This window comes from Ruditapes philippinarum, unplaced genomic scaffold (genome assembly GCF_026571515.1).
Source record: "Ruditapes philippinarum isolate M1 unplaced genomic scaffold, ASM2657151v2 ctg2052_1_1_1_1, whole genome shotgun sequence".
Classification (NCBI taxonomy): Eukaryota; Metazoa; Mollusca; class Bivalvia; order Venerida; family Veneridae; genus Ruditapes; species Ruditapes philippinarum.
The window spans coordinates 21,399-49,394 of NW_026864311.1; the positions used below are offsets into that span (position 1 = coordinate 21,399).

The following is a 27,996-nucleotide window of genomic DNA, read 5'->3' on the forward strand; positions in this document are numbered from 1 at the left end:
AATTTTTCATTTGTGTATGAATTGTAGTTACATTGATATGACAGCTACCGTACCAAATAGAACAAAGTTCGCCGATTTAAATAAAGGCAATAATGTATGCTTTACACGCATAGTGATCGATACTGTTTTTTAGAATTCAAATTTCTTGCTGGTTTAATACGAAGAAATAAATGACAAATTCCTGATACAAGTTTTGACAGTTACTGTAATGTGGATTATCAGATGAAGACACAGGTAAATAAGAAATTTAATAATATTATATTAGTTTAAGGCATAACATTTACTCAATAACCATGAGTTTCATCAAATATTGTGTTGCACTTTAAATACAATATCCAGAATGAAACAACTATTAGATATGTGTAGTTTCTTTAATTATGTTTTAAAATGCACTGACATCGAAAGTAAATATTTTCGTTGAAATATTAAGTACTGTCATTTAACAATTACAATCTTGATAAATCATACTGAACGAGATATTTTTACATCCACATCTGTACTTGACATTTCTTTAACGGTGATTTATTATTTTAAATCTGGGTAAAAAAGTTGAAGATACGTTAAACGAAAAGTATTTCAATTTGTCTCTATATTTGTTTATGTGAATAAAATTTACACGATCCATATACAATACTGTCTAACACTATATTGTCAGTGTATATAGTTAGTTATATAGTACTGCACTATAGTATTGTCTGGGTTTTACGCCGATTTCAACACGTCCTTTAGTCATATTATTTTGACGGTCGGTCCTTCTTAAAACTAGTTTTCCAAGATTTACCAGTAATATCACCAACTTCTTTTCAAATAAGCGATTACTTATCCCCATGGTCACTGAATAAGTAATTAGTGAACTATGAAAATAGGCTCATAGGTCAATTGCAAGTTTTACTTTTTTACAAGATAATAATGGCACAGTTAGAAAAAATAGTGCATGTACAAGATATAAACTAGATTTTTCTTGAGTTGACATGTATAATCATTTTGATTCGCAAGCAAAACGCCTCCAGATTCATGTTTACTTTCATGATATTTGAAAAATGTATTCAAACGTGAAGTGAACAACGAACGTAATTTTAAACATTGTAACCGGCACGTACAATCCCAGGTCAACTGCCAAAAAAAGGTCAAATAAATTTTGAGAAAAAAGCGCATTCTTTGCAAATCACGCTGTAGAAATATGTGTGAAAAATACCACAAAACCAGTCCTTAATCCTAGGACTTATTATAACTCCCAGATTAATCGCATATAACTTCTAATTTATTACTTGGATACTTTTCTTAAAACTTTACTATTTTTTCAAATATGATTTTCTTGAAATACTTTCGCTCATCTGGAGGCATGCAGCTTGAAAAGTATTCGAAATCTGTTGTATGAGTCATCTGTATATACATACATAATGTCGTCATTTAACACGAAAGTGAGCTGTTGTTTAACCCTATTTCCTTTAAAATAATCGCTTTTGTTCTTTCACTTACGGAAGAAAATGTATATATATATTTTACATTTTAGTTACTGAATCAGCATAATTTCATTATAACAAACTGATTGAAATGGAAACTATAGTGAGCTGCATACTAAGTCGCACAATTTGGCAATGTAACCCTTTTGTATAATCCGGGTCAATGTGTTTCAAGACTGATATGACGCTTTAATAATATCAAGATATATTATGTATATATAAGGGGTAATGAATCACGTAAAGTATACTATTGACAAAATCAGATTTTATATATTGGCTACCGTGCATTTAATTTGATACTTCAATATTTTCTATTCATACGAACCTCAATTGTTGTACAACTGGACCTATAAAATATTCAAACACATGCGATTCATATCATCTTTAGAATTCGTGAATGAATCTTCAATTTAAATTAAAAGTGTGGCGCTCACAAAGAAACCCACGGTTCATATGTTATAAAAATATATATGCATAATGTCATAAACATAATTTTGAGTTATAGATAATATAATATATAATTGGCGTATAGTAACTTTTATGATAAAGATAGCTAGAAATCTATATATAAATATGTACGGAAATGTATAGCGACCACCCTTACATGTTAGTTAAAACAGGATTTTTGACAATTTGTTTAATACGAGGGATGATAAAAAATAAACCGGACTGTGACTGTCAATTGATATATATCACACTTAATCGGAAAACAATACCTGTAAGCTGATGGTATATCTAATCTGATAACGCCAATAGCTTGTCCGTAATAGTGAATTCAAAAACCATGGTAACGCACACCCGGCACAGTGCGTAAATTCGCCTTGACATCAGACGCTTTAAGCTGCGTATATTTAACAGTATGGCACATTTAGATTTCAAAATACGCCAAAACGTCATGAACCATATCTTTGACATGGTCAGTAAAAATTATTTCATTTAAACCATATTTATATTTGCAATCACGATTCAAACATCACATGTTAATGAAATATTACCGTTAAAACTATGTCGTCGGAATGTCTCGAAAATCAATCAATAAGAAAAATTTGTCAAAAGTAAGACGAGAAACTGTTTAAAACGTAGAAAAAGATTATGGCTATCAAGGGAAAAGTTCCAGAAAGCCACAACATATTTTTTGATTAGCATAAAGAATTAAAAAAGGGTAATAGACAAATAGAAAACAAGTAAGGGAGAGACAGAAAAAAGAAATTTTCAAGGACGTTTGTGACGTCAATCGCCAAGACGTTGAAAAATGCCAGCCGATTGACTGCGGACATTGTCAACGATTTTCGACAGTAGCTACGGGACGGTGCAGTCAACTCTAAGGATTTTAAAATGATAATAGTTAATGCATTAATTACATATATTGTATTCTTTGGTACAATTGTATCAATTATTTTCTTATTTTACGCAGTAGTTTTATGGAGAAATTGTGTAAACAGTTAGACAGTCACTGTTCAAAATCGGCTATGCGTTTTATTTATTTTGAAATAATGACAATTTTGTTCATAGTTAATTTATTCTTTTATTTTTTCTTTCTTATGTATGATACATTATCATTCAGCAACATTATTTTACATCATTTGTAATACATAATATAGTTTATTGCTAGTGCGATTTTTCCAACAATCAAGTTACAGAAGGAAAGAACGGAAGTTTGCGTCATTACAGGAGCTCTTTATTATCATCCATTCTTTTATAATACAATATGATAACCACTTGTACAGAAATATATATAGGCAGTGAATTCGCTGCATCAACAACATGACCGTGCCACTTATTTGCCTACTCCGTGAATGAGTAAAAAGCTGCTCCGTTAAGGAAAATACGCTTGTGACGTCGTTAACGTCAACTTCAAAAGTTATACGGTGCGCCGCATTGCTTTACATGTACATGCCAATAACAGCATAACTTTTTCTTTGTTAATATTTTCCGTGTATTTTCATGTAAATTCATTTAACAGGTAAAGAATCATTTACAAAGTCCGGTTAATTTTTGATCATCCCTCGTACATATAATATACCTAAATAATTTTTACAAACTTACTTGATCTGAAATATTTATCTAGTTATATCTACCGTCCCTGCATTTTGGTAAAAACAGAATTTAAGACAATTTATTGAACACACGATATATATCTGACCAATATTTACATTGTTATTTGATCTTGAATATATATCATTTACTCAATCTGCTGTTTACATTGCTGGATTAAAATTTATGTGAATTTTTTCAATTCATTTACTGAATATGTATTAGTTATATATACTTGAGGTTTTTTATTCGCATACCTCTATCATTATGAAATATGATAAAACATATTTTACAATTTATATTTGATAATGAGGACAGAAAAATCCTGCACAATACAAAGCTTTTTTAAAGATTATATATTAACCATTTGAATGAGGCTTTCTGTATTTCAAAGATTAAGGAATGTGACTCCTCCATTATCGCGCAAATATTGCAGATCGGTTGTCATTTTCATCCTAAGTATCAGAAATCTAACCGAAAGATTTTTCTCCATCACCAGCATATATTATCTTTTTTAGCAACTGGTTGATTAAGCCTTTTTTACATAATCTTTATCTTGTAACATCCTCTGTACACGCCAATTTTAAATCAATGAGTAGCTAAATTGGTGGAAATTATCATTTTAAATGCATATTAAAGAGATTTTTTTTCCTATGAAAAATATAATTCATCGTGCGCTTCATCACCATAGCATTTGATTTTTTAAAGTTTCTATAAAGTGATAGTCTTATATATGATGTGTGACACGAGAAAAGTCAAGACATTTGTATTTGATAAAGGAAGCAATTAAATCAAGTTATGGTGTAAATCATGTATAATACGCATTCATCGCTTCTTTTTATTAAAATGTAGTTCTTCCAACAGCTATTCTTGCGATAATTATATTTTAAATAGTTGTTTTTATGTCTTATTTCTTAACAAGAGATATGTTATTATTTATCAAGTTGCTGACGGAGGAATAAAGAATGAATAAGATGAATGTGACCGAGGGGCTAGCAGAGGGTTTATATATAAAAATTAAAACGTGGCTCTCGACTGTTCCACATTCATACCCGGTGCGCTTTGAGAACCAGCATGGCTATATACTCGTAACCATTCAAGAATATGTTGGTTTTCACATTCAAGGCGCACTGCATATTAATACAAAAAAGCCGGCACCCTCGAAAAATATTTATCTAAAATTATTAATAAAGCTAATTTATACAAAAGTAGATGTGTTATTCGCTAACCGATTTATTTGTTAAGATCATACAAGTTTACTTGCCGTCTTTAGTTATGACGCAAACAATTTTTTTGTTAAAAATAAGTAAAATATACACAAGTTTTTAACTTGCACAAGCGTAATTAGGACTGAGAATTATTCTGAAATCTAAAAATCTGCAAAAACAAATGCGAAGAAAAACATAAATCTTTGGCAAGAAAATTATCTACCGGTATTTAGAGAACGAAACATTTCATTATGACTATAAATACATGCATTTGTAAAATGGTTTCTAAACTTTGTACGAAATCATTGTTTTTAATTATATTTAAAGCATTATAAGCATATAAAAACATATTAAACATTTTTCAACATGTTTGGGAAACGATGACTCAATCAATTAAACACAACCAGTTACAATATGCATATAAAATATGAAAAAGGCAAAGCTTCAAAGTGAGGTCGATTTTCTTTTACCGTAAAATAGTTTAAAATAATCGTTCATTTTTATTTTACATTTTCCGTTTTAAAATTGTCATTCGGTATGATATACACTGCTTCCGTTTATTTGTGTCCCCCCCCCCTTTCTATTGTGGTTTTAATATAAGTGCGCAGGACACAAGTCTACGCTTCAAATTTTCAATCAGAGTACATCGGCTTTTATCGTTATCTTGTAATTCGAAAAGTGTGTCAATTCGGTACTTCGGACGAAAGTTTTCAAAACCACTATCTAGCAGGTACTCGCGTTACCGTAAAGCTCGCTTTGCCAGCAGGCCATTCGGGCCAGCTCGTCGTGCTCGCTATTAACACAGTGTACCCAAGGGATGAAGTGGTTGAACATATTTGGTTCAAGCGAGCAAAATGGTTGCAAACTGGACAAAATGGCAACAGTCATGAACATTTATAACACTGGCACATATTTTCTAAAGGTTAGTGGGTTAGTATATTATTATGGAGTACAAATGTATTTGAATACGCCCGTTCATTAAGGCTCACTCGGTTTTGGTTTCCTTGCTTTTGATTTGACGAAGTTACTGAAGATGTATATATTTTGAGACTTGACAAGTGATTATTCTACTCATTTATCCACATCTGTTAGTTTGGAAGGTTATCAAACAAGACAAGATATATTTTTTCAATAGTGTGCAAATGTTTTGATTTGCATGTCCCAAGTAAAATTTCAATGCACAAAAATATTTTGTTGATAGCAGTTTGGTTGCAAACATGTACTTCTACCAATATTTGGTTGCAAACTTACTATTTTTGAGTCGATTCTAAAATTGAAAAAATATTCACCAACGATCACAGATGTTTCCTTTACAATCAGTTTCATTTGTGATATTTTACCTTTAATATGGTTATGACATTTTTATGGTTGTCAATTGGCACGACGACTTTATGCCCAACCTTTTCTGTCCACTTCTGCTTTGCCCAGTGCCCAACTGGGTGCCTATGAGGTTGTTCAGTGTGATTGTACTTTGTTTGATGCTGCGTTCTGTATACGTTGCTCTGCCTTTTCGATCTTTGTTCTAATATGTTTCCTGTTTCACAACCAAAGTGTGCGTGGGTAGTTTTTTAATTGCAAGATTCTAAGTTAGTTAAAAAAACTTCACGGAAGATACATTTTATAAATTATTGTGAAGTTATTAAATAGCTTTACTGAAATTGCACGGGAAAGAAAAGCATACATGAAATGAGAATACAATGTACATATTTAAATTTTTTTTCAGTTGAAAATCATGTTATAATTTAAGTTAAACATTTACTTTCATAATCGGAGGACGTTGTCGCGTTATGAATATAGTTCCGTTCACACCATTTCAGCAATTTTATTGACGCCTAAGTTTGCAATCACAAATTCTTAAAGTACAAGTTTGCAATAAAAATGTGCTTGAACAAGATAAGTTTTGTGTATTGACATGCCAATTAAAACACTTATACAGTACATGCATTAACAAAACATATGTTTTATGACTCACTCTGGTGGATTTTGTCAAGTTTGCAACCATTTTGCTCGTTTGAACAAAGTATGCAGTCTTTCACGTTCTGCCCCTAGGTGCCATCTAAGGACTTTAGGGTTTAAATGAGATAAACCTCGCTTTGCTACACAAACATGGATGTAACTAGAAATCATTCTAAACACTGTCGCCTAATGACAGCAACAATAAGTATTATTTTCGACAATAATTCGTATTTTTACATTCGACCGCTGTAACATGGATAATATTCGTGCCAATATCTTATGTAAAATAAGATCTTATTATACATGATAATACTTCAACCTCGGTTAGGTCGAACTCATAATCTCTCAGACAAATTAGTATGGGCCCTCCAAGTTTGAGCCAACGTGGTTAGACTGGATAAGCTTTAATTTTTAACTGTCATATGATTTTCTATACATCTTTTTTAAAGGAATGTCCTGACTGGAAAATTCAACCATTCCAATGTCTTCATTCAAATTCAAAGAACTTAAAGGTGTTGCAGATGATGTCCGATTCAAAGATAAATATAAACACCAACTGTCCGAGTTCCAGGAAGAAATTAGAAAGTTAGAGAATGCTATTTTAGAGGTATGTATATGTGTTTACAACACATTTTTCAAATTTTAGATATATGCCTTCAACATGGTAGTTTGCAATGTATGGTGAAAAAATGATTTAAAGAAAAATGATTTTAATAGTTTATTACTTTTGATTGCCAAATTGTAAAAGAATAACTGAAAATATCTCTAAATCTAAAACTATCACCATAATATTATTATACGTGGTAACATTTTACAAGTTGTCTTCATGTATCCTAAAACCTTTACTGTAGTGATATTTTTATACCATAGTTTTATTCAATTAAGTTTATTATACCAAAGTAAACATTAGTTTTCGTATCTTTAAGATTTTGACTTCTGAACGATATTCTTTCAAAACATGTGTTATGGACTTTAAATGTCCTATCATATTGATTTATTTTACAAACTTTTATATTAACAAGGTAAAGCTTATTTACAGGCCGATAAGAGAAAATATGATGCCGCAATAAAGAATATAAGACAACTTATAAGGAATAGAACCAATGGTTCGCGTTTTAAGGAATTCGACGAAAAACTTAAAGAGTTAGAATCAAAAGTTGTAAGTATTACATGTTCATCTATCTGTTTCTATCAATAATGGCACGTCATAGTCATATAAACATATATGCTCATATTCAGGGGTCAGTTCCGAGCTCCTTCTTTTTCTCCTTTACAGAAATGACCACTTTCTCAGAACGACAATTTGAAAGATGATTCTGATGTGTACCTTACAGTCACTTTCCTTTCCGATTGTCATATTCTACAAGATGATCCAAAGAAACTTGAGAGTTTTCTCAAAGTAAATAATATGAAATCTAACCCCTGTAAATGCCAAGTCCTCAATAACAGACGTAGTAAAACATTTGCGGTTCCCTAACAAACAAACCAAAGGTTATAGCAAATGCAAACACTGACAAAAGTACTCTATACACAACACTTGCCAGACTTGAATAATCTTCCACAATTGTGTCACCTCACACACAGGCAAATGGTAACACAAATGACAACTCTAGATATACAATTGCCATGAAGTCTAGAACATATAAGAATGCCTGGTTAATAACGGGTATGTTATTAATATCTACTATAAACTATCTTGCAATTACCGTAATTAAAGTCCAAAAGTCTCGCTTCATATGCATACCTATATATGCATATGCATACCCATCGCCTCCTTCAGACACATGTCAACTGAGACTTTTTTGAAAACATTATAAAAGACTTTTTTTCCACATACCTCTATAGTGAATAAAGTGCCAGAATAAATCTAACTACTATGCCTGTCATTGAATAATTCACGATCGTACAATGTCGAGTTTAATTACAAACGCCACATACTTATGATATAGTTCAAGATATGAATGTAATTATGTTTAGAAACTGTTATCAATTTTATCGTAAACACATAAACTGTTCACGTTTGGTCTTTCGTTTATGCATGTCAACGCTAACAGAATTACACATACTTAAGGCTATTTCTCACCCCAGTTTCATGAATAGTGCTGGTTTTACATAGATGGAGTTTCGAAGCTGAAACACATATGAAACTTAACGATTCATTACACAAATATAGATAAATTCTTGCACCGCCGGTATAGCGAAGATCTATGATCTATCAGCATCAGATAAATAGTACAAGTACATTGGCTCGCGCGCACCAACGCAGGCAGGAATGTAGCTTTATACACTTGAACGAAATAACAATACTTTACGAAGACGAATAATCAAACATAACTTTAGGAAGATTAACCAAAATTAAAATTATTTAAGTGAAGAAGAAAATAAAAATAATAACTTTGCAAACGTTTGACTTCGCAAAAAAGCACCTATCATTTGTTTCGGGCGTTACATTTTTGACAACATGCACGAATATATTGTGCTTCTGATTTTACTGAGGAAAAAACATGCACTGATTTTAATAATATGACTGCTAAGATTTGCTATCTGTTAATGCAATATGTCTTTTATGCATAGACCTGTTGGCTTTTATGTTAATGAGTGTTACCAAATATGTGTTACCAAATTTATGAGCGTTATCAACATGAAGCACTTTAAAGTAAATGAGTGTTAACAACATGAAGTACATTTTAGTATAAGAGTGTTACCTACTTGAAATACTTTAAGTACATGCACATTGTATATAAGTGTTAAGGTGAAATATTTTTCAGTACAATAATCTTATCAAATGATATACATTTAAGTACATTGTATATAAGTGTTACCAACATGAAATAACTTTAAATATATGAGTGATAAATACATGGAAAACTTTTTCGTTTATGAGTGTTGCCAACATGAAATACTTTTAAGAACATTGTATATTATTGTACTTTTAAGTTCATGACTGCTACCAGCATGAAGTCTTGTTAGTATAACAGTGTTATCAACATGAAATACATTTTATTATTTGATGCGGAAACTGGTTCGCTTTCTTTGACCATAATGATATTTAAACATGCATTTTAGCAAAACGGTCTTTAAATTTATTGAAATCAAAGTTGTTTGCTTTTATTGTTGTATCATGTACATTTGTATAGGAAAAATCAAATAATGATGCGCAAAACAAAAAGTTAATTTTTTAAGTGTTTTCATTTCATAGTTTGTCCTTTTGATAAGTTTAAAAGCTAACATTTTGAAATAAAGATGAAAAATAGTTGTTTTAGTCTTTATAAATGTACATTTTATACAAATGAATACTGATACATCTTGAAATTAAATGCTTCTTCAGTGTTACTCAAGGCAACATATGATATATAAGAATGGTGTTATATTGTATTACAATAAAAAAGACTAATTTTGAACGATGTAGGCGTGCATGTGTAACGAAACAGTTTTTAGGATAGTATTTAACTTACCTTCATATTGCACTTTATTATTCACCTTTTAGTACCCTATCGGTTTACCGGAGGGGACTTGAGGTTTACCCTGCACCCGTCATTCCGTCCGTCTGTCATTCCTTGATAACGCTATGGAACGCCGTGACTGTCTTATGTGTTCAATGTTTTTGCTATCTTGTGAAACTATGATATTATTTTTTCGTTTTAGCATGTTTACATGTGCGATTCACATCATGTCTTGTCAAAGGACCATACTGATTTGTTCAAACAGTATGTTTACTTGTGAAATTATCATGATGACATGCGCAGATAACATGTTCAGGACATGGAATAAACCTAGTGCTATACCTTTTGATGATAGGAAATGTACAAATTGTTTTATTTTTGAAGATGAATTTCACTTTATTTTAGAATGTTCTCTATATAATGAATTACGAAAAAAATATATAAAAAACACTTTTGGAAAAGACCAAATATACCTAAATTTGTTACATTGATGAATTCAGAAAATGAAATAGAAATTAGAAACTTATCAATGTATATATTTAAAGCTTTCGATGTTCGAAACACTACTCTTTATAGTTAATCAAAAGTTTGTCCCAAACGCTGTCTAACTGTATCTTACATACACTTATTTTCGTTTTGTTTTGTGATTTACTTCCTTATTAATAGGATGGTATCTTTCCTTAGTATCTATTTACCAGTATATGAATTGAGACATGTTGATAGTATATTCTATCTATAGTTTACGTTTTCTGATTGCTAAAAATACTTTGTAACTTAATGATATATGTTTTATAAAGTGTGACATTGACCATTTGATTGTATTGTATGCTTTGTTATATGTACTGTGTATGCATGGACATATTGTCCAAATGTACTTTGAAATAAACTTGAAACTTGTTAACTTGTCAAAGTAAAATGATGACTTGTGCAAACGACATGTTATCTTGTCAAAAGTGAGAAAAATACGCTGCATGTGATGATCAACTCTTGCAAATAAACGAATTAAAGACATTTCAGACCAGACAACATTGTTCTAAAGGTTAACACAACGGACTAAAAAAAACTTTTTTCACTTTTGGTCCTTAAAATATAGTTTTGTGTGACATAGGAATATTTCTATTAAAGAAACATAAACTTAAATGTATCACAGAAAATGCATAAATACAAAATAGATAAAATGTAAAATTACAGAGCTGTCATAATCTCTTTTGACATATACTAGTATCAAACACCAATCAAAACCATATTAATGGATATACTATACATTTATAGTAATATATATATATATCTAAAATTGCAGAAGAAAGGAGCTGGATTTTTAAGTGTTATAATGTAAGTATGCAAAATTCTACCGTAACGGTACATCTAGATATGATATTTTTAAAAAAAAAAAAAACATTTTAACATTAAACTTGATCTTGCACCATCTTTATACTCGTTGGAAATTGACAAATCAATAAATCATAAATAATATGCACTTTCCTTTTTCATAATGCATGATAATGAACAGAGATCCATAATCAGAATTACTTCCCAATTAGTGCCATGATATTTTATATAATTAGTTTTGTTCACAATCATGAAACTAGTTTATACATATATAATATATAATCATATGGTTATTTTAAAGTGAAACAAAAACAGACGAGAGTGGGGCGGTCGGTGGTCGTAAGCAAAGCAAAGAAAGCGGTCCTATGTATGTGTATAATTTTTATACTTTATTATACTAGTATCTTTACAAATTAAAAAACCAATTTTGGCTCACTTTTTTCAAAGGAAAAGCTCTTGCTACAGTCATGGTGTCATTCCTGTTGTTACCTGAAAATTAATATTGGTCATATATATATTTATAAAGGGATTTTCGTCATACAAAAACTACACCTTCAAGTTGATCAGAATAAATGTTGCCTTTAAAGTTTGCTTGAATTTTGCTGAAACTAGAATAACTAATTGAAGACCTTAACCTTAAATGGAATTGGCAATGGGTCACAAATTCTTAAATTCAGCTCAAATTAATATAACTTTATTATTTTTACGGACTTAGTATTTTAACAAAAGAATTTTAATGAAAATAATAAAATGCTTTAACCTTCAAGGTCAAAAATTTTAATTTTTAAAAAATGTCATAACTGTGTTATTTATTTACAGATTTGAATCATTCTAAGATAAAGAACACTTATGACCAAACACATTAAATGAAATTGGAAATATGACTTGACCCTTAAATTTCCTTGAAAAATAACACTAATTGCAATACTGGCAAACCCTATTATTCAAGTTTGATCCTCATTGCAAAACTGGCAAGTCTTGTTATTCAGGTTTGAACTTGAACTAAAACAAACTTAACTTGACCGTTATGCCAAAGTGTTTATGTTGTTTGCTTGAATTGTCATAATTTTGTTATTTATTATAATTAATAGTCAGACTTGAACAAAACAACACTTGTACCTTGTCAATGTCAAATTCTATACAATTATTGACAAGTGTGAGCCATTGAATATGACGTGATATTCAACGGCAGATGACATATTGACCGAGGCGATATCACATCATATTCAATGGCTCACTAGTCAATAATTGTTTTATTGTGTGTGTATAGTCTAAGATTTAAAAAATCACAAAAGCACATCCTTATATAAAAAGACGCATATTAAAGTAATGATATTTTAATCGAGAAATATACCATAAAGAACAAAATGCAACAATAATATACAGTCTACGATGAAAAGTAATTCAATAACAGTCTCAATGTATATTAAGATAAGGCCAGTGAATATGATACTACACCAAATGAATATGATTGTATAGTTTTGTTTTGTTTGGACCAATGAAGTTCCAGTTATATTTAGATCATATAATAAGAATTTATAATTACATGTAATTTAATAAAAGAAAATGATGTTTTCTTGGATAATTCCATACTACAATATTCATCCTTCAAAGTTTTTCAAGCGTTGGCACGGTTAGCGGTGGTTCGTGTTAAGATGTAACAGTAGAATGTTATGTAATTAATGTAAATATTTCGATAACAACTAATGACGTTGTAGAGTGTGAAAATATTGTTCATTTAGATACACAATTGCCGATTAAACAGGGTATTTATTTTACATGATTAATACTTTACTTTATAAATTATAATTGTAGCAAAACCAAAACAGACATTAAATTTATCTTTTCCAAAGAACTAGGTATATCATTATAATACCCATTTTAATGATTTGGCAATTATATATTAAGTAGCATAAAAATTTATGATTTCTATTCTTAAGATATTATTTGGTGCTTACTTTTAGTTTGAATGGCCGACAAGGAACTGAAAGAAAAAGGACAAAGGCAGAGACACCACGTGAGCTTGTCAGGTAAATTAACTTTTGGTTAATTTCTATGTAATATTGTCATATTCACTTAGGTCTATAACCATTTTTATGTAAATGATAATTACTTAGGTAGGATTACTGAATTTTAAACAGACAAAACGAAAACTTTTCCATAAGATTTTTTTAACATTTGCATGACATTAGAATATGAATTGTTTAAGCGAAAAGGAGATGAGGGATCTCCGATCTTTAATTTGTATTATTAGAAGTCTTAGGAGTCAGGTTCATAAATGCAGAATAATTAAGGTCTTGCTCGCAATCATTGTTAATGATATGCCCATGAAATAAGCAATAAGTGTTTAAACCAATTATAGTATTTCCAACACATTTTGTTTAGATGACAGTTTTACGTATCCTGGAAAGCATATTTACATTCTTTCACATCTGTTTATACAATTAGTTTTAGTTTTTTTGCAGCATTACACCTTTTTGCAAAGGATGTTTAATTGCATTAGCAAATGTCTTATTATACAATTTAAATCACAGTCACATTTTTGCAAAAACGTACTTAACGATTTGTTATGCTTTCAGTGTAAAGGAAGATACTGATAACGATGAATGTCGAAATGAAATAGAAAAATTGATAGATAAACTCGAAAACGCATGTAAAAACAATTCTATACAGGAAAATACTGACAAAAAATCCAGTAATGCGGGGATCAAGGAGAAAAGGTCTCCAATTAAGCAACAATTTGACAGAGTACATGAACAGACAGACAGGTATGACAACTCTCTTATGATGATAAAAGTATTTCAAATATGAAGAAGAAAAATTAATGATAAATGAATGATAAAATATCTTGATACTTTCTACGAGAAAACAGAACTTGGAGTTTTTGTGGGTTATAATGGATAAAAGCATATGTCTTTCTAATTGAATATTCTCCCAAAAATATACCTTTTAATCAAATATATCTCTATTGAGATGCTAAGATATGTATTACGATATTTAAATTTTCTTTTTCAGAATCATAGCCCGTCTTGAAATGACAAGGTAAATCATTGTGTTTATACTTCCCTTTATTTTATCTTATTTATCTTGACACTATAATTACCAAGTTGAATTTACTGCGTACACGAAATTGTTAACACATGAATAAATGGATCCTTCAAAAAGGCATGTTATATATAATTATTTGAAAAACGATTCTTAGTAAAAACAGTCAAACTTTTGTCTTGATATTTCATTCGTGTTATTTCACATGTGAACTGTATCTTTCAGTGTCATGATTAACGTAAAAGGCAAAGCCCAAGACAAACTCGTAAAGAATGCCACAGAGAATGTAGAACGTGAAGCTAAAGCAAGGTGATTAATTATTCTTTGTTACCAATATACTACTAGTAGCTCTATATACAGAATTTTACAGTATGTCTTCAAAGCTCAATATCATCTAAAGTTGTGTGCATATTGTTTTCGTATATGTAGCTCATATCAATATAGAGATGATGATTAATGTCTGTTGTAAATAGATAAGTGGCAGGAAAGTGTTAGGGTGGTTCATAATTTAAAACAAATGGCATTGAAACTATCGTAATAAATTACACTGTTCCACAGTTTGCTGTTCCTGAAATTTTTGAAATGTGATATGTCTAAACTAATGCGCGATTTAGCTCCTAGGTAATGAAATATGAGAGTTGAATCGTGTTGTTGTCTTTTTATCAGTGTAAATAATATATTAAGCACTATTGTAGTCTATTCTCGTTCATATCTTAGAATGGAAAAAGTCATTACATGCCTTAAGAAGTTGGAAGAGCAAATAGACGCAAATAAAGTTGACGTTAAGTTTTTTCAAAAGCTAGAAGGCAGTGAAGAAGAAAATCAAATAAAGGCTTGTTTGGAAGACATTTGCGTTAAAGTAAACAACATTTGTGATAAAGGCAAAGGGTAGGTATATATTTTAAATCATTTTTGTGATATCCTCAATACATACTTTGTTTCTTAGAAATTCCTCTATATTGTTTTTACTCGTACATACTAGAATTAATGAAATGAACAAGTAATTACAAAGATCATAACATCAACCACAATTTGGCGATAACAAAAACATCTTGATAAAAATGTCTTGTCCTACCGAATCAAACAGTCACAGGAGATTGATGGCCTATTTCAAACTACGTTCCAAATGATCCAACGTCAGGCACCCAACTAGCGATACCTTTCTCGTTTCAGTTGCTACGCAGAAAAAAAGTTATTTCTACACATCACTTATTTCCAATTCCTAAGCACGTAATATCGCTATAAGATATCAAAAGCCTTGAAAGAAATGCCCACCCGAAGATCGAGTCGGTGATCTCTGCATTACAAATTTGATGTTCTCCCTTTTAAACTAAGCTGTTGAACATCAAATTTAGAAAAGTATTAATTAACTGAAATCTGGTATCGTTAAAGCTATTATCAGTAAATAACCATGGTTATGTCACATAAGCGTATAACGTATTTTTATCCAGCGTGTAACACGGGGCAAAGTGAAACAATCTCTAAAACGTACTAGTACAGGGTACGTTGCTCATCACGTCATTACTTCATATAGTTTGAAAATTTTCGATTACCATATCGTGGGAAAATGACAGCTTCTTTCGTACGCGGGAGAATGTTTTACAGTTTTGGGTTGTTTTTTTTATTTGTTCCATTGAAAATTATTAATACAAGAAATCTCTTATTAGATATCGATTAAATATAGTTTATTCATGCAAGACCAAAACATACAATAAGACTTTAAACAGCTCATGTGACAAAAGGTGTATGTGGCAAAGTTGAACAGCATAGTCCGGACAAACTGAAACAGTATGACTTTGCCCGACATACTATCAAAAGATAAAACCAAATATCATTTTTATGCACGAAAATATTGTTTAGCATCATTGATATTGGGGATCTCCAAATCACAGGTATATCCATATACGAATTTACTCTAGAATAAATGGAGAATAAAAAGTTTAAAACACACATAAATTGAAAATAATTAGAAATGACGGAAAAGATATAGGAAAACTATTCAGATTAGGACAGCAAATACTTATTAAATCTTCTTCCAATTATATTACAATAACCTTTGTAAAGTATGGATGCAATATTATAAATACATGTAATTTTGGGCTCTTGTCGAAATCTCGGGAGCATCTGTAGATTATGCTTTTAGCCTCTGAAACTGTGACACACCCTTTGAAGGTGTATGTAAACGTTTAATGAAGGTCTTTTGTGATATACAAGATTAATTAAGAAATGATTTCTTAGCGCATGGTGTATACAATTTTAACTAGTCTAAGAATAATTGTCACACAATTTAACGTGTTAAGTAAAATTTAAAAGTTTTGAATCCTAAACGATTCTAAATTAACAGTGATAAATCTATTAACGTTATATACCTTATATATCGTGTAAATGTTTATGCCAAATAGTGTATTATGGAATTTTGTCATTTTCTTAATATACATTGAATGCCATTATCGTTCAATTTATTATTATAGTAACTATATAATTTGGCTCACGCCTTGATTTACTTTACGCCGCAACCGAGGCAAAGAGAAACACATTACTAAAATTTCCTAGAGAACAATATTTAAGTAATCTTATATATATATATATATATATATTGTTCTCAGAATGGAATTAAAGAAATAACACCACTGTGTCCCGGTCTCCCATACGTCATAGCGCATGATATAGTTTAAGATCATGTCAGTCCTAGCGGTATGTAAGATTCTAATGTTACAAGTTTTAATGGACTGTAGTTAAAACGTTTATTTATTTTGAAATATTGCCAAAGGATCAGAAAATATGAGCTTTCGTGAGATATCGTGAGCAGCTTAAAAATGGTCAAACGCCCGTCATGTTCTCATGATTTGGGCACATTTGATATTTCAATATCCCAACAGTAAACGGCAGTTGACGAATAACAGGAGTCAGAATTTGCTAGCACGCGTACGGAGAATTGTCCAATAAAACGTCTTTATTTGATATGAGAATAAATTCACCAAGTAGGTTCACACACACCTACGACGTTTTGCATGCAGTTTCAAATAATTTCAATCTGCGATTGCTGTTTGGCGTAAATGGTATTTAATGACGTTACAATAAAGCAAAGTCGCCATTATGCGCATTTATATATTAACTTGAATATACAATGATGGTCATGAAATCTTTAGCTCTTCCATTTATGTATTGATAGTATTTTATATGGACGGGACTGTAATAATCAAAACAATCCAGAACCTTTGGTTTAATTCAGGGTATTTCCGTAAAGGCTTATGAAGTTTACAAGAATGCACGCCATGCATGCAAGAATTTGCAAAAAAAATACCAATTCATTTCCAAAAGGCAACCATTCTGAAAGTAAATCTACTGCCTCTCGTACTTAATTCCTAGCAACGTAATTTTGTTATAGGAAATTGGTTGTGTGTTGAATGAACACTATATAAATGAGCCGGGTACTAAATTGTAATGAAGCTGCGCGTAGGCTTTAATGTTTGTTGTATTTGTTTCACTTTTTAAAAGGTGCTTGCTCGATTACATTCATATAAACTTTAATGATCATCAAATCAACTGTCCTGGAACAACTGAATAAATACCGAACAAACCTATAAATAATCACCGGTGATAGGGGCCTTGAGATATGTTACAATATTCATTACCTCTTACAAACAGACTCAGATTCGATATGTTTATTATGAGTTTCTATGCCTTTGTTGTAATCAACGTTGTTTTTGTGTTCCTTTTTTTTAGATTTTAACACTTTTTGATATGTAAGAATATAGTTACTTGTGATATATACATGTATATTCTTCTAGGTTGACTGACATTCAGAAAATATTAGAATCAGAAATAACATCTCTTAAGAATGACCTAACTCATTTTGCTGATACAGATGAACCTGCAATTCAAAAGGTCACCAAAAACCAACCAAAATTAGTGAAAGACATACTTGATGCAAGAAATCAGCTAAGTAAAATTAAGAAAGAAGTTGCTAAGGAAACCATTAAGAGGTAATTATCTCCATTTATTTTCAGATTGTTTAATATGACTCCTTTATGTTATGTTTTGACGTGCACAAAGTTTAAATGGAGTATTTGCTTCTTTAACTGGGTATTAATTTGAATGTACCATTATTGTTATTGGCGACACCGGTGAGCGGTGTCGTCTCTTTCGTCTCTTATATAATGCGTTTTATTTTGGCCTATGGAAGGAGCTGTTACTATAAGCAGTTAATGTCATGTTGTGTTAATTTGTTGTATTTTGATTCGTAAAAATCGAGTAAACAAATATGTTGTTATATTTGTATTTAATAACCTTATGAAAAAATCATGTTCATTGTGATATTATTTTCACGAAATTGCAGGCTCAGTTTAACAGCTTGTCCTTTAGCTTTATTGGCAATACTAAAACCCGGATTTCGAATATCGTTGTGGTCTACATTGATGCAGTATTCTTTATCATTTATTTATATATTTTCAAAATTTTCCTACAAGAAGAACGTTCACCTGCAAATGAGTATTAGGATAGGTAATGGAACTGTTTTAAACGATTATCCTTTTGATTTTATCCATATTACGTTTATCTATTGCACAGAATGATTGTTTTCACAAAGTGTACCAGTATCCGAATGTTGAAAGCTTTCCGATTTTCTGCAAATACTGTTGTCACATGGCCATCTAAACTTTTTATGAATAATTTACCATTACTTTGCATGGCTTAATAAAACTGAGCCTGCAACATTTCATAATTTTTCTGTTAAGGCTGTTCTGTTGGGTTTCAGGTTTTCTTTATTTTAACGGGAAGTAACTCATGTTTACTAAATTAGTTGTTCTTTTCTGTCTATCTTTGGTATTACCTACTATTTTTGTTTTTAAAAAATTGGCAGGTGTAAGGTCATCAAAAGCATAGAGGCCCTGAGGAGTGAATATTGATAGATTTTTTTTACTGGCTTTATATACATTAGACTGGATTTTTTTAGTTTGTTCAGTTAGAACATTACTACAGGTATTCTGCTAAAGGAATCTTTTAATCACTATGTGAAACTAATAATTATTTTCTATGTGTTTGTAAATAAATTGTTAATAGAATCACCTTTGGTAAAAATGAAAGGTAGAAAATTAAAGCTATGCATATAGGTGCTCATGTCCATATATTAAAACAGAGAAAGGATAACATCCTGAAGTTATCAACTTGAAACACTTGATACATATGCAGTTAGTTATATAGTAAAATCTAATGGAAGGTCAAAAGAGGGATGTAATTGTTAATTATAGTTTTCTTTCTACAAGATTATGAATTCCATCCAAGTACCAATGTTAATAGGATGTTATATTTATTTTAGTGGAAACTGGGCATTAGTAATGTAATGTGCATACATGTTTATCTTTGTATATGGATATAATGTCTGTTGCAGGCAGAATAGAGGTTGGTAATCTTAGTGTCACTGAGCCCAAATTATTTGTAAATAAATCAAGTAGGACTCAACATAGCTCAATTGTAAAGAATCATAATGGACTTGCAAATGAACACAGTGTTATTGTAAATACCTACAAATGTCTGCTAGATTCAGGTTCTTTGGTTTCTACCATTAGTCAGTCTGCATTTAAAAGCCTTATATTCACTTGGACTTACTCTCTCTATTGCAGATGGCTCTTCGTTGCAATATTCATGTTATATTGAAGCAACTATATGTGTTCCTTTTTTATCTTCTTTTAACCTTGACATTTTTATTCTGGTAATACCAGACAATGATTTTAATATTTCTTGTCTAATAATTATTGGAACAAATGTACTTCGCCGTTGTAAAATGTTTGTGAAGGAAGTACCTGAGTAATAATCTATTCCTGAACAGTGGCAGATGGCTATGGATAGTATTGACTCTCATATTTACCCTGTAAAGGTGTGTGGAAAGAAAAGTGTAAAAATACTTCCATTTTAGAGTATCACACTTAATGGCATTGCTAGGAATCTTGATCAGTCTATATGTTCTGTAGTTACTGAAAGTCCTGAGATCTTTAAAGGGTATACAGTTTGTCCACGTGTCATCAAAGCACATAATGCTGTTTCTGCAAAAATATCAGTCAAGGTTTGTAACATGACTGCTAAAATATTGACTATCAAACCCAAGTCAGAAATCTGTACTATTACAGAAGCTAAAGTCATAGATGATATTTCTTCTTATATTTCTCCTGATGTTCCTTCAGAACCTCCAGTCAAGGACATTTCAGTTGATTCTTCCAATCTAACACCAGAACAAACTTTAAGATTTTATCAGGTTCTTGGTAAATGGAAGGGCATTTTTGTACATCTACTAAAGAAATCCAAACCACTGTTTTAATTGAACATCATATAGAATTTGGAGATGAAACTCCTTTCAAAGAACCGTATCGCAGAATACCTCTAGCTTTATATGAGGAGGTTAGGCAGCACATAAGAGAAATGTTAGATGCCAATATTATACGGGAATCTAATTCGCATTTTTCCCCAAATGTTGTTAGTGTGAGAAAACCTACAGGTGCCCTGATATTTTGTGTTGATTGGTGTAAGTTAAACAACAGAACACGCAAAGATGCATACATGTTACCACGCTTTGACGACACTATTGATGTCTTATCTGGTTCAAAATATTTTTCTAAAATACACCTTCATTCTGCATACTGGCAAATTGGTTTAGCAGAGTGTAATAAGCCTAAAGCTGCTTTCTCTGTAGGAAACTTAGGTTCCTATGAGTGGAATAAAATGGGATTTAGTTTAACAAATGCCCCCGCTACCTTTCAGCGTTGCATGGAAAAATGTATGGGTGATATGCATCTCAACGAATGTTTAAATAAAAAAAAATTTTAGATGACATTTTAATATTTTCGTCCACTTTTGAGGAACAAATTTCCATGTTAGAGTCTGTCTTTCAACGACTCATAATTTGCGTGTCAAGCCTTCCAAGTGTGAATTTTTCAAGTCTTCAGTTACATATTTAGGGCATGGTGTTTCTGCCAATGGTATTGCCACAGACCTAAATAAGCTTTCAGCTGTACAAGATTGGCCTGTCCCTATAAATATAAAAACACTTAGACAATTCCTTGGATTTACAGGGTACTATCATAAATATGTCCCAAACTATGCCCAAATAGTACAACCCTTAAACGAACTTTTACAAGGTCATGGTGACAACAAAGGATCAAATGGGTCTAAGAAAAAGGCTAAAACACTAGTTAAGTGGGTCTGGGGTGGAACACAACAAAAGGCCTTTGAAATAATTATAAGAGAAAATACACATCACTACAGGCCTTTTTGCAATAAAGTAATTAAAACTCATCATTGGTACAATTATTGCATGGTACTTTACTAAAACATGAAGCAAATAAAGGAAGATCAAAAAAGAAAAGATGTTTTGTGTTCAAAACAACTGCATTTTAACAGCACTAGAAACAGCTGTCTGATAAATGAAACACCGCTTTTAATCATTATACATCTGACAATTAAGAAATGTTTTCCACTTAAACGTCTGAGTAAAGAATGAACACAATCGTTAAAGGTATACAATTTAAACTGAAAACTTTTTTGGTCATATTTTATGTCTTGTTCAGATTATCAAAAATGGCTGGAGCAAATTTAACAGACAACAATCCAGCTATAGCTGATTTGAGTGATCCATACAGAGCAACTAAACTTGCCGAGCAGTTTTCTGAGCTTTACGACAATTTGTGGACCGACGCATCCGAGGCTCTAGAAATACCTGACGAAAAAGAATGTATACAGTATCTGCTAAATATAGTCGTTGTATGTTTTTCAAAAAAAGTTTTCTTTATTTTTAATAGTTTTTGCTATATTTGTTATGCTAACATAGCTATGGAAAAAATATCTTTAGATAAACCATTTAATAATTTCTGTAAGAAAAACAACTATTTTCGTATTAAAAAAAAGAACTTTTGTTGCTTAAATGTCACAACAAAACTAATCAGTGCTTGCGTAATCAAGATGGGACAATTCTGTTTTTTAAAAGTAAATCAAAATATATTACAGAATAGATGTAATGGTAATGCTGTAATAGGCATATTCTCAATATATATAATATGTACAATGTCAAACTGACAGTATCTGCATTACAGTATACAAATGGATTCCTTATGTGTGATATCAATGATATAATAAGCAAATCCTCAAATATGTATTAACAGCAATTTCTTAGAGAAGTTATATTCATACTCAATATTACATCTTAACTGTCTATATGACTACAATTTAGAACTATCATTTATATTGTATTTCTATTGCATGCCATTCTTGTAAACATTGGTCCCTTAATTTCGGTGCAGGGAATTTATAAATAAGAACGTGTTTTTTAAACACAAATGCCCCCAGGCCAGATTCTTGTCAGTATTTTCTTTATAAATGGTTTAACATTCACTTAGTTTTTGACTGAGAAATTGCCAAAAATTAAATTGTAAACACAGTATATAACTGGACAAAGTGTGAAATATAGAAGCTGGCAAGTCATTGCTACGACTTGTTATGAGGTTGAAAAATATTCAACATACTAATCAAATATTTATAAATACAATACCTTGACCTTAAACCCTGCGACTCTTAACTCCATGCAAACTTAAAGGACTACAATAGGTATGTTTCCAATGTAAATATGAGAAATATGTAAAACAAATACAGAGGCTGTATAAAAAATTATATAAATCTATTTTTAACACAAGTGACCTTGTCCTTGTTATTTCCTACACTGGACCATCAGAGATATGCGTCTTCTTAATAAGTAAATTGCACACAAGTCTATCATTATAAGTTGTAAAAGCAAATGTCTAGAAGTATATATTTGGCACCACTGATCTTAACCCACTGACACATAACTCAATTTAAAGCAAGAAGATCATGCAATATATATTCCTACCAAATATGAAAGGCATCTGTCCATAGATATAGGCTGAATGGGCAAAAGTGTAAAAATAAATTTTCAACATAGGTGACCTTGACTCATCTGATCCCTAACTCTATACAAAGGAAGAAGACCATGCAAGTGATCATCCTTTCTAGAATGAAAACACCAGGCGAAAAATAAAACCTGTATGAGCAAATGTGTAGAAATCTATCATAGTACCTTTGACCTTGACCCACTGACCCCTTACTCGATAAAAATTCTATACAAGATATCTTCGTACCATATATGATTGACATATGTCAATAAATAAATGTTGTTTGGACAAAAGTGCAAAAGAATCTATTTTAGCAATGTTGACCTTACCCCAACTGACCCCTAAGTCCATCCAAAGGAAGATTTCTCAATTTCACGTTCCTACGAAATATAAAAGACGTCAGTCAATGGAAAAAGGTTATACCTGTAAAATTGTAAAATTCAATTTTTGACATTGTTGACCTTGACCCAAATGACCAATAATTAACACAAAGAAAGAAGCCTAGGTATTTCTGTATAAAAAGTTAAAGGACCATTGAAGGTATCCTCCCGCCAAATATGGAAGATATCATTAAATAAATGAAGTTAAAAGAAATTTTTTAAATAATCCAACTTGCCGGAAAAGATTATCCAAATACTGCCTATTATCAGTGATAAAAGGGAAAATTACAGTTATGTATCGTGGCAATATCATGTACTTTGTATTGAGTAAATGTGGAAATAATTAAGCCATAAGTATAGATAGAATATATCCAATTTGCCGATAAAAGTTTACCATTTCCATTTTCAATTTGCTGTAAAGGGCAATATCTTGGAAAAACGGAAGCCATTATTTATGTTTTTTAACAAGATCATTTATTTTGTATTAAGTAGTAAGTGTGTAAATTATAAAGCCATTAGTATAGGTATTCCAACTTTCCTTTTTAAGTTTACAGACAGTTGGACAGACGGACGGACAGTTTAATACTATATGCACGGGGTCAAATAAAATGTCGATTGTTTGATTTCATCAAATGTAACAAAACCATTTTACACAGTAAATTTCTTATACCAGTACACCAATTAGATTGCCCCGTACTGTCTGAAAAAAATTGCATGACCTAACATTTAACTAGCATTAGCTCTTCTATTTTGGGTATTTTACTCCAATATTTTACAGCTCTTTCAGCATATTTTAAAAGCATAGTTAATTTTCCACAGTCACGTAAACTGCATTTATTGTTGGGTGTTTTCTTTCAAACATTTATATCTTTAACATGCATAGTTATGCCCTTACTCAGGTTGTGTATACTCGAAGTTCCTGGGCCATCAAGAAAATATTGAAAAATACTTTTTGAGGTTACTGTCCTTCATCGTACAATTATGAAATTATAAAGATAAGTACCATTTTTGCTTAAGACGATTGTTCACTTGCTATTCTTTATCTATGACAATCACTGCTTGAAGTGCATGAACATCAAGCGTCGTCGAATAACCCTCTCGAAATCTAGTTCACTTATTTATCCATTGTGTTTTTTAATGTAAATGTCATATCATTTTGATTCTTTTTATTTAAACTTTTTATTTCATAGACTTAAAGAATACCATATATACTCTCTTAATAAACGAAGAAGATAATTTTCAGTAGCTGTTATACCATAATCAAATGATGACGTAATGAAATACTTTTAATTCAAGATCTCAACTTATGCTGAAACATGTGATATGTTATACTTGTTCCATTTGGGAGTATGAACAATGTCCCTTTATAATGATTCATTTTCAACTTCATCTCCAAAGGCTGAAACAGGACATAATCGATGATCACAAACTGATGACCTGCCTTTCATCAAATTAGTTTTATTCCACCTAAAGGAAACTAAAATATGGTACCCGAAAAATTGAATATTCTCTAATTTCAAAAGTTTATCATTATCAATATCAAATTCTGAAGTAGGAACTAAATTTGACTTTCCAGCGACTAAGAAAAGGGCGAATGAATTAATTAATTAAACTAATTTATCTTGTTTGGACAATCAGAAAAATCTAAATGTTCGTAATGTTTTCTTAAATAGAATGTCTGAAGTTACAGGTTATGTCCCTTTAAATGCATAAGGGTGTAATTTGGATTTCCCACGCAAAGTTGAATTTAATATAATTATAGCTAATATGATTCAAACTAAAAGCAAAAGAATTTTTTTTTTGTTCTGATTTCTTATTCTTAAGACTGATTTAAAGGATCTGGCATAAAAATTGTGCATATAATTTGAGAGTATTGGTTGAAGCTAGTAAGTAAGAACCTTGAAGAACAATGAAAACAAAACAAAAACTTTCCCATTGAAAGCGTAAATTTTGATTTGTTCCACAAGCAAAGGCAGAAGATGTTAAAATTTTTATATCCTTTAAACTTTTTAATTCCAAATCTAAAAGAGAAAATTAAATAACCAGTCATAGAAAAATGAACATTTATTTTCATCAACAAAAGGTTCTTGTGAACATTTATCTATAACTTTCCTTTAAAATTAATTTCAAACGAAACATTTATAATGCCATATAGAAAGACTTGCCTGTAAAATTCATTTAAAGGAATCATATAAATGCCATCTAGAAAGGCAATCAGTCACCGTGTTCTCCTCACTGTTGAAATGAACTGCTTTAACTTGAAGTGGGCAGGGAATATATTCGAATGATGGCCTCGGTCAAATTTCTTCATAACTCTGATATTTCTTTGTCATTGTATATTTTGTTTGTTTATGTGTAGGGATGAGCAGTATTTTTTAACCCAAAACTAAGCATGTTAGCAAATTTATGTGTATTTTGACTCTCCGAATAAAGGTGAAAAAAAATCAAGCTATGACCGTTTGCGCAAAACATGTAAGAAACTTTGGATATACATGTATATTGTGAAAAATCTAAACGTATGACAATTTATTGATCATTTTTGAAAATGCCATTGATTGCACTATGTGTTAATGATATCTTCAAAGAAACAGGACGAGTTCTGGAGTATGCTGCACCTTCATAAAGATTGCCCATATTGACATATTTAAGGTGCGATTTCTGTTGGGTGGGGGTAAATATAAATTGCTGTCAAGTCATTATTTTAGCACCCATGCATGCAAACTATTAATTTCTTCAATGTCTGTCATATATCCTTGAATAATGCTGTGCAACAGGTTATCTGCCTGTGAGTCAGATTTTGAAATATTTGGAATTGTGTTTCTGGTCACCACACTGAAATACAAAATTGTTCATTTTAGCCCCCCCCCCCAAGCCCCTCCCCTTAATGAATTTCATTTATTGATGTAATCATTATATGGCCGCTGCATATATTTAATTGATTGCTAAATACTATCACCTGTTTAAGTAAATCTTCTTTTTTGACACCCCTTGCCTGCCTTTTTCAACAAAAAATTATTTTGTCATTGTTATGCAAGCTATGCTAATATTTCTCTATGAGTTTTCATAAACTAAGCACTAACAAGTTAACCAGTTATTCTTCGGCCGAGTATCTTTCTTTAAGATACTTTTTGTTTCTTAATAATTTGTTTTGTCTGAAGAAAAAACTCCAAGTTTCCCAAAGGACAAATTCAATTCAATATTATCAAGAATGATATCTTTACTCGCGAAATCAAAACTTCAATTGTTGTTGATTTCGGTTTTTGCCGAGCTACTATAACCAAGATGTTTGATCTTCTCCCTTCACTGCACCTCCTTTTTCAACATCTCAAATTCCCGATTTTCTTTTAAACGAGTGTTTACCTTGTCTAATCCTACTTGATAAATTTGCCCCTGTAATTTTCCAAACTTTTAACTTTAAAACGATTGAAGGAGAAATGGTTTCATCTACGTTCAAAAATTTTTTTAAAGCAACGTTTAAGGCATGTTTATTTCAAGAAAAGAATACAAGAATACAATCCATGACTATTTTAGCATTTACATTGATACGTAGATAATTAGAATATTTCTTTTTGTAATGTTTTAGTCAAGTATTATATCAGAAAATATCAGACATTTTATAAAGTTAAGAGGTTCATTCATTAAAATTTTATACAAATACTGCAAAAGGATGAAAAAAGTAAATAAAATTCATCGCTTTATTTTTATTTCGATCAGATTTACGCGCTCCCATTCTTGACAAAATAAAAACAGGAAATAAAACGTCCCCAAAAGGTATTTCAAATAACGAATATCCTCAAAGTTACATCTTAAACTGATATTTTTTTAAACCATAAAGAAAAATGCAGGTCATATCCAAGATTGCACAGTAAAGACCGATGAAAAATGTATCAAATATTATTTAAGACGTGTCTATCGAAATTGTGAAGAAGAAAAAAACGCGAAACGGCTATATAAAGCTAAACGCGTACAAAAATCAGTGAAGCGTAAACATTTGAGCCAAAGAAAAAAGGATAACATTTGAAAATTATTTGTTTAGATTAACAAAATGCTATCAATTTTTGTTCGTGTTTATACATAACTTGTTACTCTTGTCTTTTTATAGGAATCGTATAGAATCTGTGCGGATATTTCAAGTAAGCAACAGATCGCTCTTGCTACGACATTACAAAGGCCAACCGAAGGGTTGTCCAACAAGACGGTAACAAATGAGTTACACCATTTTATGTATCACATTGTGTTATAAA

General features: G+C 31.0%; 2 protein-coding genes across 2 annotated transcripts in view; both read left to right on the plus strand.

Moving 5' to 3' along the window:
- LOC132725156 (uncharacterized) overlaps positions 1 to 27,996 on the plus strand; it is a 65,420-nt gene that overhangs the window by 20,109 nt on the left and 17,315 nt on the right. The window lies entirely within an intron of this gene.
- Positions 24 to 27,995, plus strand: LOC132725152 (uncharacterized). Its single transcript, XM_060710240.1, has 13 exons — positions 24 to 234; positions 7,111 to 7,268; positions 7,701 to 7,820; positions 11,405 to 11,436; positions 11,735 to 11,800; positions 13,398 to 13,463; positions 14,013 to 14,201; positions 14,449 to 14,475; positions 14,704 to 14,787; positions 15,196 to 15,366; positions 18,270 to 18,464; positions 22,038 to 22,230; positions 27,855 to 27,995. The coding sequence occupies exons 2-13, from the start codon at positions 7,143 to 7,145 to the stop codon at positions 27,993 to 27,995; spliced, it is 1,410 nt and encodes a 469-aa protein (XP_060566223.1). The 5' UTR covers positions 24 to 234; positions 7,111 to 7,142.